The sequence below is a fragment of the Mastomys coucha genome, unplaced genomic scaffold, assembly GCF_008632895.1.
Source record: "Mastomys coucha isolate ucsf_1 unplaced genomic scaffold, UCSF_Mcou_1 pScaffold23, whole genome shotgun sequence".
Classification (NCBI taxonomy): Eukaryota; Metazoa; Chordata; class Mammalia; order Rodentia; family Muridae; genus Mastomys; species Mastomys coucha.
In genome coordinates, this window is record NW_022196906.1 from 14,147,197 (window position 1) to 14,163,490 (window position 16,294).

At 36.8% G+C, this 16,294-nt stretch overlaps 1 protein-coding gene across 1 annotated transcript; it reads left to right on the plus strand.

Moving 5' to 3' along the window:
* Positions 1-12,867: 12,867 nt before the first annotated feature.
* Positions 12,868-15,828, plus strand: LOC116072715 (olfactory receptor 7E24-like). Its single transcript, XM_031344239.1, has 2 exons — positions 12,868-13,064; positions 14,886-15,828. Exon 2 carries the CDS (start codon positions 14,893-14,895, stop codon positions 15,826-15,828), a length of 936 nt encoding a protein of 311 aa, XP_031200099.1. The 5' UTR covers positions 12,868-13,064; positions 14,886-14,892.
* Positions 15,829-16,294: the final 466 nt, after the last annotated feature.

A 16,294-nucleotide genomic window follows, 5' to 3' on the forward strand; every position in this document is an offset into this window, starting at 1 on the left:
AGCTTGGGTTGCACAGAGGCCGACCTGTTCATAGTACCCTGCTGGCTAAGTTGCCTGCTGTGCTCCAGTAGAAAAGTATTCCTGACCAAAGAGTTCATTAAAACCCCATGGGGTATGGCCTGGGTCCCAGTTTTGCCTGGCTTGTTGATGGCAGACCCAAGCAGGGAGAGGAAGCTGGAACAGCAGGTCATCTTAGCATCACTGAGGATGAATCTTGTGAGAGCTATATCTTGGAATTTCATTCTGTAATATATGAATCTTACAACCAAATTTTGAGTTCTTCATTTTTATGGATTATGCAAAGTGCACAGGTCAGTTAAGGATGAATTTTTGTTCCTTATTTAAGCAAGTGAAGACAATCATATTTTTTATGAGTAAGTTTGATCAATAACCAAATTGTAATAAATCTTCATTCATGTTATATGAAGTATGGCATGATGAATTTTAAGGATTCCACAACCAACTATATTTATTGGCTAATTTTAGCTAAAGTTTTGGCTATAGACATTTTTATTTCTAAGCCAGTTTCAGAGCTGTTTCCCTGTGGAGGGATCAACAATTTATGTTACCTGTTCTGTTTGGTCCTTTTAATTTTTTTTTCTTTCCCATCTGTAGCTAAAATCTTCAGGGGGTCTCCCCTATCATATGTGATCCATATTACTTTAAAAGAGGCCCAAAGCCTTTTCTCTACTCCTGTTAACACATATATAGAGCCTCTCTCTCAAAATAGCATGCTCTTGGTATGGCAACCCAAAAATGATTGCTTCAATTTAGCAACCTTTCTGTTCTTAGTTGGCTATACTCTCCCAGAGGATTATTAATATCATTAATGCCACCAAAGTTATAACCACCTTCATTTTGATAATTAAAACATCTTAGAATATTTAAAACAATTTCAAACAATTATTATCTGTTGAGATAGGGTTCTCTCTATCTCTGTGCATTTGTTTCCTACATTTGAGGTCAAAGGCCTGAATTTCCTTATTCTTTCTTGTATACATAAAAGTACTTAAACAATTACTAATGCTTCTCCCTTCTATCCTTAAAACAATGCAATCTCCTATTATTCCTCCCCTGTAAGGAGATTAGTATCTGTGGATATATAATTATGTTTCCTTTCTCTTTATATGTTCTGGATTAACATCCTTTCCTATGTATTCAATTTTAATTAGATTCCCTTCTATTTTCTCTATGAGCCTATTGTCAGGCTTATTATTATATCCTCATATCAATGCAGTTTTCTTTTATTTCTCCCTTCTAATGAGATTAGTATCTATGGATATATAATTATATCCCCTTTCTCTTTATATAACTTGAGTTAACATCCTATCCTATGTGTTTAACTTCAATTAAATTCCCTTTGATTTTCTGTATGATCCTGTTTTCAGGCTGATTTTTGAGTGAATGCCATGCTAAACCATACCAGAATTCCAGTGTTCCAAAAATCTTACTTGTGAAGTCTTGACTTCTTAAATCTCCATCAACTTCTCCATTTTTATTTTACTCAGGCCTGCTCTCTGGGGACTGCCTTCTTCCAGCAGGAGCTCTCAGAATACATTGCTTGAGCTTTCCAGAGAAGCCCAAACCTGAATTCTTAACCCCCCCAACACACCCTCCATTCCCCAACCCATTTTCCTGAGTCAGCCTGAGTGTATCCCAGCCTTAATCCACAAACCTCAGAATCATGTGTGCCAAATAGCATAAACTTCTATCCTCATTCTGAACCTGTGTGGCTTGGGGAGGAACCATGTGGCTCAACTCAACTTGGCTGAGAAATCAACTCTCCCTACCTCCTAATATTAAAGGGAAGGCATGTGTGTTCCATTCAGAAATCTCCAATTAATTTTTAAAAGTGAGTTCTTGTCCCCAGTTGGGACACCATCTGTTGAATTATATTGCTAAATGCCATATATATCTGCCAACTGTGGACAACAATCTTGAGTTGCAACATGACTCTGTTTCTTGAGCCAGCGACCTAGTAGCAAGCCAATTACATTGAACAACTTCTTTCATTGAAAAGACAATTCATGCTGGGTGGTGGTGGTGCATACCTTTAATCCCAGCACTTGGGAGGCAGAGGCAGGCAGATTTCTGAGTTCAAGGCCAGCCTGTTCTACAGAGTGAGTTCCAGGACAGCCAGAGCTATACAGAGAAACCCTGTCTCTAAAAAAACAAAAAAACAAAAAACAAAAAACAAAAAAAAGAAAAGACAATTCATTATCCTTAGTAGAATAGATAACTCTATTCTACCTAAAGATTTTCCTCTCCTGAACAAAATTCATAAGTCAAAACTACTATCCATTGTCCTAAAATCTTATTCACTATTATGATACTCCACAAAGCATTGCTTCTGATAAAAAAAAAACCTCATTCCATAGACATAGAGGTGTAACATGCTTACAGAATCCACTAATATTGACAGGTATTCCCCCACTTTGAAGTAGCTGGAAAGATATAATGGTGGAGTGGGTTTTTGAAGACAGAGTTATGATGCCAACTACATAGACTTTGTTTGGAAGGCCATGGCAAATTCTTCAGAAGACAGTATACACTTTGAATCAACATTCAATATATGGTACTGTTTCTCATATAATCATGATTTACTGGTCAAGGAATCCAATATTGGAAATGGGATTGATTCTACTCACTGTGACTATAAGTGACCCAGAAAAAACATTGCTTCTTGTTCTATTTTTGTTTTGTTCTATTCACATATACATTTGATTTCAGCAAATGAGTGTTCCTGCCTGGAGACACAATTACCATTCTATTGAACGAGAAGCTCAAGCTTCATCCTGGCTAATTTTGGGTGTCCGGTGCCCTTACAGCAACAAGCTGTAAAACAAAGGACAAATAGTGTTATGAATGGAGATTGATGCAGACTGTCAAGTAACAGATTGCTTTACTGCAATAGAAGTAAGGAAGACCAGATCTGGAGTGCAGGAGATTCTTTGGCACATCTATTGGTATTATTAGATCTTGTGATTGAGGACAATGAAAAACTACAAAAACCTGATGCAACCAGATTTAAAAAGATCTCAGAACCTTCAGAATTGAAAGTATGGGTCAGTTATTCAGAGGATAAATCAAATAATGCTGAGATCCTTTCCCAGAGAGGGGAAATAAAGAACTGGTAGTAGAAGTTGGCCATATGATCAGTTTTAGAATGATGATGAATGATATCTATTCTATTTTGTTAAGAATGTGTTTGTGTATCTAAACACATACTTTGAGTCAATAGTTACATTTTCTTTCCTTATTTGTCATGTAAGATGATAATTATTGAGATATAAATCATTATTTTGATTATATGTGAGATAATAAATTATTAGAATTTCTCCTTGGATATTTCCATCTATTATTAAATATATAATGCATTTGTGGTAGTATATGGAATAGTTATGCCATGTAAGGTAGAACTATGACCGGCTATTGATTTCATATGGACTTAAGTATGATATCAAGAGATTCAATAATGTGTTGTGTTGACAAAGAGAGAATTTTGATGGCTTATCTTGGAATCCAACTGTAATAAATCTAGAATCAACTAAAAATGCAAACTACTGGGAACTCGTGTGAGAGATTTTTTTCCTGATCAGATTTTTTTTTTTTTTTTTGGTTTTTCGAGACAGGGTTTCTCTCTGTAACCCCGGCTGTCCTGGTACTCACTATGTAGACCAGGCTGGCCTCGAACTCGGAAATCCGCCTGCCTCCGCCTCCCAAGTGCTAGGATTAAAGGCGTGCGCCACCACCGCCCGGCTCCTGATCAGATTTTTAGAAGAAAGAAAATGCTACAGCATTTTCTCTGTCCAATCAAATTAGGGCAGTGACAGGCCTGTGATTGGACAGGAATAAAGAGGTGGAGCTAGAGTTGAAGAGAAAAAAAGGTCAAAGGAGCAGGAGGTGAAGGAGTGATCATGGAGACATACAATGAGAATGAGCCAGACCCCACAAGATTATACAACCAAACAAAGGTTTTTTACAAAATAGATTAATTGGGTTAGAATATTGTCCTCATTATTTAGTTCAAAAATTATTGAATTGGCTTCTTGTAAATTGTGATTTTTATTATTATATAAATCTGATTGGATATTAAGGCCTTAAGAGTCATGCTTTACTTACTGAGTCTTAGGTGCTAATTAGATGAATGATTGTGGGAGTGTGTAAAGAGTTACATGTGAGCGAAATGTAGCTTGCTGGGAGAAAATAACAAAAAACTCTGGAGCTTAGTATTGAGGCTGAACTGTATTAGCACAAGAATGTGGCCCAGTAGGAAAATGAGTTTGGGGTGGATTCATTTTTTAATACTTCCCACAACACCTTAAGTCTGATTAGCAGATTCTGCTAATGGACAAAAAAAAAAAAAAAAAAAAAAAAAAAAAAAAAAAAAGAACATAGAAAAAAAAGCTTTGCTTTTTGCCTACTTGCCCTAAATTTCATTGAAAAAGTTATTCTATCTAGTTGCTCTGGCATTACTTCACCAATATTATAACCAACTTATTCATAATTGCCACACAGACTGACAACTAGAAGGTCTCTAGGAATCTTCCAGAACTCTAGTACCAGACTAAAACTGCAAGACATATAGTATCCTGGGTCATAGACAAAACAACTGCTTGATTTGTGGCCTGTCCATCATGAGATATTGATTGTTGTACTACCTGTACCACACCATATAAGCTTATATAAACACAGACACACACATGTATTATGTATACACACACACACAAGTGTGTGTGTGTGTGTGTGTGTGTGTGTGTGTGTGTGTGTGTGTGTGTGTGTTAGGGTTCTCTAAAGGAACAGAGATTATAGAATGTGTGTGTGTGTGTATGTGTGTGTGTGTGTAAGTATGTATGTATTGAAACAACAGAAGGTCCAAGAATCCAGCAGTTGTTCACTCATGAGGCTGAATTCTTCATGTATATTTAATTTTTCTATTATATACCTGCTGATCTCCTAGGTAAAGGGCAAAATAAAGATGCTCTCCTTCATTCTATGTTCTATACTACCTACCCAAAATACAGAAGCCTGGCATATGGAAGCCTGGGAGCTAGGGAAGAAAGCATCTTTAAAATAGGACTACAGAAGAAAGGGCTGAAAGAAAGGACATCTAGTTATGCACATAGGCTCCCTCTTGTTATTCCTGAGTCTTACTTAAAACCTCATTCACACTCCCCAGCCCCGCCTCACCTGTGGATGGGAGGCAAGGCACAAGTTATACCAGTAGTAGTTCAGCTTAAAGAGGGACAGTCTGAGCAAACTTGGAGGAGGATAAAGCTCAAGTGTGGAAACTATTTGGGTGGAGCTGTTCACCGTCCATGGTGGGGCATACAGGTGGACTTGTGCGTAGTGTAGAATTCCTGCATTTACACTAGATACCTAAGAGCCACTCAAGGTTCCAAGTGAAGCTGGCAGCCATCTCAGACATGGAAGCACAATGCCTGTCACAGGGGCAGGAGTAGACTTTGTTATTTTAACAGACTCTCATTCTGGCCTTGACCTCATGGTAATCCTCCTGCCTCAGCCTCTCAAGTGCTTATGATCAGTCTGAACTCCCATGTTTAACCAGATTTTGGCCCGTTGGAAAGGACTCCCAAATGACCCTTGGTCAAACTTTCTTTCCTAATCATATAATTAAATGTTTCTTTTTCATTCCCACGAATGGAGTGTTGTGATGCTGCATCGCAGTGAATGTGAAACAGGTGAAAATCCTTATTTTCATTAAGTCAGACATTACAGTTTTGGAGAAAAGAAAATACAATGACACCTTTCTCAATAAATCTTTCCATTCTTTGGAAATTATTTGTTTAATTTTTAAAAATTTAATATGTATGGTGTTTTGTCTGCATGCATGTCTACGTACAACTTGAGAGCAGTGCCCACAGAGGTCAGAAGAGGGAGATAGATATCTTGGAGCAGAAGTTTCAGACAGCTGTGCACTGCCACATGTGTGTGGGAAATTGAATCTGGATCTACAGCAAGGACAGCCACTGCTCTTAAGTGCTGAGCCATCCTCTCCAGGTGTGAAAGTTATTACTATCAAGAGACAGGGTTTTGCTATTTTGCTTAGGCTGCCCTGAACTCCTAGGCTCAAGTGGTCCTCCCCTCTCAGCTTGGTGTGAGCTAGAAATAAGGCAGGCACCACTGCAGGCAGTTTCAAAGAGTTTTTTTTTTTTTTTTTTGTAGAGGGGGTTGAGGGGTTCGAGACAGGGTTTCTCTGTGTGATCCTGGATGTCCTGGAACTCACTCTGTAGACGAGGCTGGCCTCGAACTCAGAAATCTGCCTGCCTCTGCCTCCCAAATGCTGGGATTAAAGGCCTGTTCTGACACCACCACCCTGCTTTGGAGAATTTTTTTTCACAAACCCATTCTGCTTTTATACTGTCAAGATTATCTACTTCTTTCATTCTCTTTCTGCTAATCAGGGAGCAAACCCAAGGCCTAGTCCTCAGTCCCCTGGGCTGTCAAACGCCGCAGCTACTGCCACCGAGGGGAAACCCTCTCAGACCAGCGGCCTCGCCGTGTAGATCTGACCTGCCTCCCTCAGGCTGCCCATTGTGCATGGGGGATGACTCTGCCTTCTCACTTAATTTTTATGGCTATTTTAAAATTTTTTAATATTATATTTTGCTGTACCCCTACTAGTCACCCCTCCCAAAATCCTTCCCCCATTTCCCTTTCTCTTCTTCTCTAAATGGATAGGGGGTTGTTGGTATCTCCACACCCTGGCACTTTAAGTCTCTGTGAGGCTAGATGCAACTTCTCCCACTGAGGCCAGAAAAGGCAGCCCAGCTAGAACATATTCCACATACATGCAGCTTCTTTTGAGATAGCCCCCACGCCAGTTGTTTGGGACCCACATGAAGACCAAGCTGAACATCTGCTACATATGCATTGGGAGACCTAGACCCACCCCTTGTATGGTCTTTGGATGGTGGTTCAGACTCTGAAAGCCCCAAGGGTCCAGGCTGGTTGACTCTGGAAGTCTTTCTGTGGAGTTCTTATACACTCTGGGGCCCATACTCCTTTCTCCTATTCTTCTATAAGAGTCTCCAAGCTCCATCCAAATGATCTGTCTGAGTCAGCTGCTGGGCAGAGCCTCTCAGAGGACAACTATGGTAGGCTCTTGTCTTCAAGCATAACAGGATATCATTAATAGTGTCAGGGACTGGTGTTTGCTCCTGGAATGGATCTCAAGTTGGGCCAGTTATTGGTTGGTCAATTCTTCAGTGTCTGTTCTATCCCCAGTCCCTGCATTTCCTATAGACAGGATAAATTTTGAGTTAAAAGTTTTGTGGGTGGGTAGGTATTGTTATCACTCCACTGGGGTTCCTGCCTGGCTATAGAAGGTGGCCTCTTTGGGTTCCATATTCCCAAGGCAGTGAGTAACAGCTAAGGTTGATGATTCTTGGATGCCTCCCTACCCTAGGTTTCTTTCTCATCTCAGAGATGTCCCCACCTCCTTACCCTCATCAGTTGCAGATTTCCATTCATTTTCATCTAGCCATCTTTCCTGTCCTTCCCCACACCTGATTCTGAACCCCTCATTCCCCTCCTCCTGCCTCTCTCTCCAAGTTCCTTCCACTTCATATATGTCTTATGACTATTTTACTCCCACCTTCTAAGTAAGATTCAAGTATCCTTGCTTGTGCCTTCCTTCTTGTTTAGCTTCTTTGGATCTATGGAATATAGTATGGTACCTGTATTTTATGGCTAATATCCACTTATTAATGAGTTCATACAATGCATGTCCTTTTGGGACTGGAGAACCTCACTCAGGATTGTATGTATTCTCAAATTCAATCTATGTGACTGCAAAATGTATGCTGTCTTTGTTTTTAATACCTGAATAGTATGCCATTGTGTAAATGTACTTTATTTTCTTTGTCCATTCTTCACTTGAGTGACATGTAGGTTGTTTCCAGTTTCTGACTATTATGAAGAAAATGGCTGTGAACATAGTTTAGCAAGTATCTTTGTGGAATGTTGGAGTATCTTTTGGGTATATCCCCAGAGTGGTATAGCCGGGTCTTGAGGTAGAATAATTTCCAGGTTTCTTAGAAACCACCAAATTTATTTCCAAGGTGGTTATACAAGTTTGTACTCCCAGAAATGCTCTACATGCTCCCCAGCATGTGCTATCTCTTGAGTGTTTGATCTTAGCCATTCTGATTGGTGTAAGATTGAACTTCAGAGTTATTTTGATTTTCATTTCCATGATGACTAAGAGCACTTAACATTTCTTTAAGTGTCCTATGTTGAGAATTCTCTATTGAGCTCTGTACCCTATTTTTAAATTCAGTTATTTGGGTTGTGGATGTCTAACTTTTTTAGTTCTTTTAGATATTAGCCTTCAGTCAGATGTGGGATTGTTGAAAACCCTTTCCCAAACTCTAGGTTGCTGTTTTGTCCTATTCAGAGTGTCCTTTATCTTACAAAAGCTTTTCAGTTTCATGAGGTCCCATTTACTAGTTTTTTAACTTAGAGTCTGAGCCCTGCTGTTCTGTTCAGGAAGTTGTCTGCTGTAATGAGTTTAGGGCTTTTCCCCACTTTCTGTTCTACTAGATTTAGTGTGTCCAGTTTTATGTTGAGGTTTTTGTTGTACTCAGATTTGAGTTTTGAAAGAATAGGATAAATGGTTCTATTCGCATTCTTCTATATGTAAACATTCAGTTAAACCAGCATCATTTGCTGAAAATTCTCTCTTTTTTCCATTTTATGGTTTGGCTTTCTTTGTCAAAAATCAAGTATTCATTGGTGCTTTGGTATATTTCAGGGTCTTTGATTCAAATTCATTGATAAACTTCTCTGTTCTTTAACAGATACCATGCATTTTCATCACGATTGCTCTGTAGTACAGTTTGAGGTCAGGGATGGTGATACCTCTAGAAGTTCTTTTACTATTCAGGATCCTGAGTTTTTTGTTTGCCCACATGAAGTGGAGAATTGCTCTCTCAATGTCTATAAAGAATTGTGTTGGAATTTTGATTGATATTGCTTTGAATCTGTAGATTGCTTTTGGTAAGATGTCCAGTTTCATTATGTTAATCCCACCTATTTATGAGCATGGGAGACCTTCCCATATTCTGACATCTTCCTCAATATCTTTCTTTAAGGACTTGAAGTTCTTGTCATATGGGTCTTTCACTTGCTTTGTTATAGTTAAACCAAGATATTTTATATTGTTCATGACTATTGTGTAGGGTCTTGTTTCCCTAATTTATATCTCAGCTCATTTATCATTTGTATAAAGGAGAGATACTGAGAGATATGTTTTATGGTTAATTTCATATCCAGCCACTTTGATGAAGTTGTTTATCAGCTGTAGGAGTTCTCTGGTAGAATTTTTGGGGTTGCTTATGTACATTATCATACCATCCACAAACAGCAATACTTTGATCCAATAGACATCTACAGAATATTTCACCTAAACAAAAAAGAATATACCTTCTTCTCAGGACCTCATAGTTCATTCTCCAAATTAATCATATAGTTGGTCACAAAGAAAGCCTCAACAGATATGAGAAATGTTTTTCTGATTTTTTGAGCTTAGAATCTTCTTCTATTCCTATTATTCTTTTTCATAGTATCCTAGATTTTATGGATGTTTTAGGAATTTCTTAGATTTAACATTTTCTTTGACAAATGAATCAATTTCCTCTATAATGTCTTCAGTACCTAAGATTAATTGTTTGAACTCTTGTATTCTTTTCATGTCTACAGATCATGGTCACTTGCCTAGATTTTCCATTTCCAGAATTCCCTCAATTTGTACTTTCTTTGTTGCTTCTATTTCCATGTTCAGGTCTTGAATAGTTCCCTTCATCTAGTTTGTTTGTTTGTTCATTTGTTTTTCTTGTCCTTTGACTTTTTTAAGGAATTTATTGATTTCTTATAATTTTTGCTTGTTTTCTCTATTTCTTCAAGGGATTTTTTTTTATCATTTTCTCCTTAAGGACTTTTATCATCTTCATAAAGTTGATTTTAAGGTAATTTTCTTATGCTTCAACTGTGTTGGACTATTCAGGTTTGGTGTTGTAGAATAGCTCACCTCTAGTGGTACCATACTGTCTTGGTATTTGTTGATTTTGTTCTTACACTAGTATTTAGGTGCCTGGGTTTGAGATAATTATAGGTCTAGATGCTGATTCTGAGTTTATCTTTGTTGAATGAATACTTTATTCCTTGGTTTCTGATTCCTTTTTGGTCTTCTTGTTTTTGTGCCTTTGATTCCTGGTAGATAGCATGACCTCTGATGGAGTAGGTAATTTCTGTCCAAGTTGGAGCTAAACATCTGAGGGCTAGGTTGACCTTTGCTGCAGCAGAGGGTTGCTGAATGATTTATGGTGGGATAAAGTGATGAGAAGGAGAGTGGAGATTGAGTTTTTTGTTGCTTCTATTTCCATTTTCAGGTCTTGAGTAGTTTCCTTCACCTATATTGGTTGGTTGGTTGGTTGATTGGTTGGCTGGTTGGTTTTTCTTAGATTTTTGACACTGAATAAGTAAATAAGGTCCACTCTTGGGCTGCCTATCTGTGGTTCTGGAAGCTGATATGGTATCTGGGCCAGCAGGGAGTATCTGACTAATTTTACCTTTCTGGCTTGCTTGGCCTACAAGTGTTCTTCAAAATGCTGAGGCCTATACCATTTCTTTTGACTGGGAAGTCCAACATCTCTTCTTCTGATTGGCATGGCCTGCTCCTAGGCAGCAGAAGTCTGCCTGAATTGGAGAGCAGGGCACAACAGCAGGAGGGGAAAACAATGGAGCAGGATGGGGGACAAGGGAGTAGGTCTTTGGGAACCAAATGTAGAGAGTAGGGCAATTCCTTGAGCAGGTGGATCACTCACCTGTTCTTCTGACTGGCACAGTTTACTCCTTGGCAGCAGGAGTCTCTTCAAAGTGGGTCCAGGGGGATAGCAGTGGGAGGAGACTCTGGTAGGGTTGGATGGGGTGTGGGGTTATGTATGGATCTTTGGGAACAGAATCTGAAATCTAGGGAGTCGAGGAGTTCCAAGGTCTGGTAGGTCATTCACCTGTTCCTTGGACTGACATGGCTTCTTCCTGGGCAGTCAAAGTCTCCTTGAGTTGGGGTTGGGCACACAGAAGCAGGAAAATATGACCATAGTTTATTTAAGTACTTATTCAAGCTCCTTCAAATTTCTTCAAAATTTTGTGTGTAAATAATGATTTTTTTTTTCTGAAATGATCAGTCCACAATTTAATGTAAAAATTAATTACATGCCTCTCTGGTTCTTGGTATTCTAATTTTGTTTTATTGAGTGAACAAATCTATGTACAGAACAGTATTTTCACAGTAAGCATATTATTTTAAGTATATGCATATCAAGGGTCAACACAGCATTTGTAAATACTTGTTACAAGTGCAAAGATATAATCAATAATATCTATATGACTTTACATTTTGGTATAAAGTCAGGGTGAATGTAATTTTAAGGATGGCATAGGCTATCCAAAGATTGAAGGATAGGTAAGCTAAATAGATAAGGTTCTGCTTCAAGAACACACTGAAAACTACAAAGAAATTCCCTGAAAAATAAATTTTAAAAATTTTATAGTATATAAATTTATGGTCAGAATACACCCATTCCTAGATACACCGAAAATGGAGAACAATTCATCTTAAAAATTAAATAGTAACTATATATAAACCATCCACTTATTTCTGTACATATTTGTCTGGCTGACAAAATGTTTATGCTCATATTTATATTGTTTATTATGTTTTATTTTTTAATCTTTCCTATTTTGAAGACTTGAACTTCTTAACATCCTTTAAGAGATTTGGTGATTTTCTATAATGTTTGTTTGTCCTGTCCTTGTTTTCTTCAAGGGATGTATAGAAGCACAAACTCATAATCAATCTTGTGTCAGAATTCCATCTCTCTGGAATATCATGGAATTTAGAACTATTGCCCACAGGTCCAGTATTCTAGACAAATAACTATATAAAGTAGTTTATAATTTAGCATAAATAAAACTTGATTCATTAGTTATGTGTTGCTATAGAAAGGCTCAGTAGAAAATTAAATTTCTTCCATTATTATCATGAAATTGTGTAGTTGTACAGACCAATTAACAATAATTGACATAATTTTAGCTATGAGGATGGTGAGTTTATAAATGACAGCCTAAATACTGTTACCTATGGCTTGAGAATATACTTGTCAAAAGAGTCTTTAGTAGACTATGCTAGCACAGTATCACCTCAAAACATGAAGCATCCTTTTCAGTATAATTTGAATAGAAATGGATGGAGCATAACTGTAGGCTAATAAGTCCTACCTTTTAACACATTAGATTTTTACTTGAATTTTTCATAATCATTTCAAGATTGTAACATCAATATGAAAATTACTTTGTTAATATTTTTTTCTGTGTGGGAAAATGAAAAGATGCAGATGTACCATGTTGATTCTTTTACAACAAAGAGAATAAATTTGATACCATCAAAGTATATAAATGTTTATAATAATAAGCACTATATGGTATATTGTCTCCATATATAAGTGACACTTGATTGGAAGCCATTCTACCTTGACTAGCCTAGAATTAGGAAATCTTTTTCTTTGTAGCATAAATTGCTGAATCATAGATTTGTGCCAAGTTCCTGACAATTCATAAAATGAAAGTAGTTAGAATTTTAATGTACATGGAACCACATGAAGTTTACACACAATAGTTTAACCTAAGTACAGAGAGCCCACAGTCATACTGTGGATATTCACTTTCTCCTGTTCTTCTACAATTAATATAAATTCTGTAGGGACCAATACAAGCTGGTCCCATTTGTATAATTATGACATGCTGAATTGAACCTTCAAGACCATAAAATGGTCAATAATCAGCCTGTAGAAGCTTCTAACTCTATATTTATCCTGGTTATAGAGAGTAGCCTTCATCTGACAGTAGGCATGGTGGTGTTTGAATCTACAGTGTTTCTTCATGTCTTAGAAGGAAAGTATCTTGACTGAATAAGTCCTGAGAGATAGTTGATTAGAATAGTTGAAAAGGATTATTACAAGTCTTCAGACCTGACAATTTGGGTAAGTAGTAGGGAATAATAATAATAATAATAATAATAATAATAATAATAATAATAATTAATAGGACTTATTTTATTCTGATATCTATGTCACTCTAATTGAGGTATCAGACACCTTATTCTATTTGGTTTTCACTAGGCCTGGCTCTATGATAAATGGGTATATCAAAAGTAGTAACCTATAAAGGAATATCTAGATTTAAATTTTGTAATCATACTTCATCAGAGTGAAAATTCATCTTGCATATTTTCTGACATTTAGAAAATATTCCATATGTCATTTATTGCTACTACCAATAACTATAATATATCATATCTATATAAATATTCAAGCACACAGTAATATGTGCACCTAAACTAACATATTTTGAAGGCCTAAAATGTGACTTCTGAAACTTGAATTAATGGTATCATTATTCTGGATATGTGGAGATATAAAAAATCCAGTTAAATATATTTATTAATAAGACTGAGTACTGCTTATCATTTTCCTTCAACATTTTTAAAACATAACCATATAAAGCAAGTACTAAAGATGTGTGTCTTGTACATGAGGAAACTGACATTATTTGTAAGTACTTTAAATTACATTTTATCCTTGTATTTTTGCACATGTCTTTTGATGAAGGTTAAATTAGTTCTTGTACTTCATATCGTCTACTTTCCCCCCATTCATATACTATGACCTGACAAAATAATCAGCTCTGTTTTCTTTAATGCAGATAAAGAGGAAGATAAGTAAGCCTCTACATGTCTGTTAAGGTGTGTATGAAATGTTAGTTAGAAATAAGAAGGTGTGAACTTAGGCTTGGTCGCTTTCCCTTATTCTAAGGATTTTAAAGATCAATCACCGGTCTTAGAGTCAGAAAAATATAACAATGCTAGCACAAAACATGGGATTGAGTTTTTGAAAAACAAGTGGTATGTTCTCTGTTTTGATACAAATAAACCTATATAAGATTTTTAATTTCTAAAGGTACTTCATATAATTTACATTTTTTTTAATTAACCAGGAAGAATGAATATCAATGCTACATTTGTTGTCACAGATATCATATAATTGTCTTCAACTATTAAACCATTTTTACAAAAAATTGAAAATTATCAAAACCAAAGCTATAAGTTGTATATTAAATAATTTAGAAGTCATCCTCCTAAGAGGTAAGAAAGAATAATGCTTAATTCTTGGGGGTAACTTCCACACTACAATGTTAAAAAGTATAAATTATAAACTTTATTTTTGGAAAAAAACCACTTTCTACATAGCCATATTATCTCAAAACTCTTTCTGATATTCTGACAAATAGATATCAATTTAAAATTTTGTTATGGTATCTTAGTTGCACACAATATCGCATTTAATAATTATGTTTTAATTGTAGTATGAACTTTGACCATGTTCACTCCCTAACACATTTGTCTGCTTATCTCCCCTCCGAATGTGTCCTCCTCCATTTCTAGGCCTTCTAGATGTTCCTCTGCCTCAATCTCCCAGGCATGGGTTTTACAAGCATACACTGATGGCATGACTGTATCAAATAATTTAGTCTTCATATAGTGCTTCCAACTATTGAAATATATATGGATATATAATGTCTTCTAACCAGGATCATGTGCATGAAGAAAAATTATTTGTGTACCTAAACTAAGGAAATGAGTACTACACAAAACAGTAATGAAATACTTCAAAGACTGCCTTTGTGGAAACCACAAATACTTCTGTATTTATATGGGAAATCTTAAATGAGAGTATTTCGTAGAATTCAGAGTGATTTTATGCTTGACTTATTTATTTTGCAATCATTTTTTTTCTTTCTAAAAGGGTAAGGATGAAAATAAAAATGAAAAACATAACAAATGTTTCACAGTTTCATCTTCTGAGAGTATCTGATGATCCAGAACTGCAGCCCTTTCTCTGTGGGCTATTCCTGTCCATGTACCTGATATCAGTCCTTGGGAACCTCCTCATCATCCTGACTGTCAGCTCATCCTCCCACCTCCACACTCCTATGTACTTCTTCCTCTCCATTCTGTCCTTGGCTGACATTGGCTTCATTTCTACAACAGTCCCAAACATGGTTGCCGAGCTTCAAATCTCCAGTCCAGCCATCTCCTATGTGGGCTGCCTCACTCAGATGTCTCTTTTTATCATTTTTGCATGTATGGATAGTATGCTTCTGGCTGTGATGGCATATGACAGGTTTGTGGCCATCTGTCACCCACTGCATTATGCAATAATTATGAATCCTTGTCGCTGTGGCATGTTAGTTTTAATGTCTTTTTCAGCTAGCCTTTTTGAATCCCTGCTTCACAATTTGGTTGCCTTACAAATTAAGTGTTTCAAAGATGTGACAATTGCCAATTTCTTCTGTCACCCTTCTCAACTTCTAAATTTAAGTTGCAACAACACATTTAATAATAACATTATTATGTATGTTATTGGTGTAATACTTGGTGTTTTTCCCTTATCAGGGATTCTTATTTCATACTTTAAAATCATTTCTTCTATTCTGAGAATCACCTCTTCAAGTGGGAGGTATAAAGCTTTCTCTACCTGTGGGTCTCACCTGGCAGTGGTATGCTTATTTTATGGAACAGGGCTTGGAGAGTATTTTGGCTCACTTTTGGCTCATTCTTCTGGAAAAAATGTGGTGGCCTCATTCATGTATACTGTGGTCACCCCCATGCTAAATCCTTTCATCTACAGTCTGAGGAATCAGGACATTAGTGATTCCCTTAAAAGGCTCTGCTTTTGTACTGCTTAATCACAGGTGCCATAGAATCAACTTGATATGTTGGAAGACAGTTTTAAAAACTGACCACCTAGAATTGTGTTTACTGCTGCATTGTTTCCATGATCTTTCTAAAGCTTGATGAATTCAATTAATTTTTATTTATCCACAACAAAATGGTGCTTTACTAGAGTGAAAATAGAAGAACTTATTTGTTTGTTTATCTACTTACTTAATTTTTTGAGGCCAGGTCTCTCTATACATAAGGCAGGCTGAACTGAAACTTATGTTTCTGGCTTTTGAGTGTTGCAAATAAGGTGTGTGCCACAACACTCATTGAAAACTCACTCTGTAGACCAGTCTGGCCTTGAACTCAGAGATCCGCCTGCCTCTGCCTTCCAAGTGCTGGGATTAAAGGTGTGCGCCACCACTGCCCAGCGAACTTAATTGTTTTTAAATTTCTAAAAAATCCAGTTTCAAAGGTCAACTAAATTTATGG

What these genes read in the sequence shown, in the direction of transcription:
- LOC116072715 (XM_031344239.1), top strand. Translation starts at nt 14,893, where the DNA reads ATGAAAATAAAAATGAAAAACATAACAAATGTTTCACAGTTTCATCTT.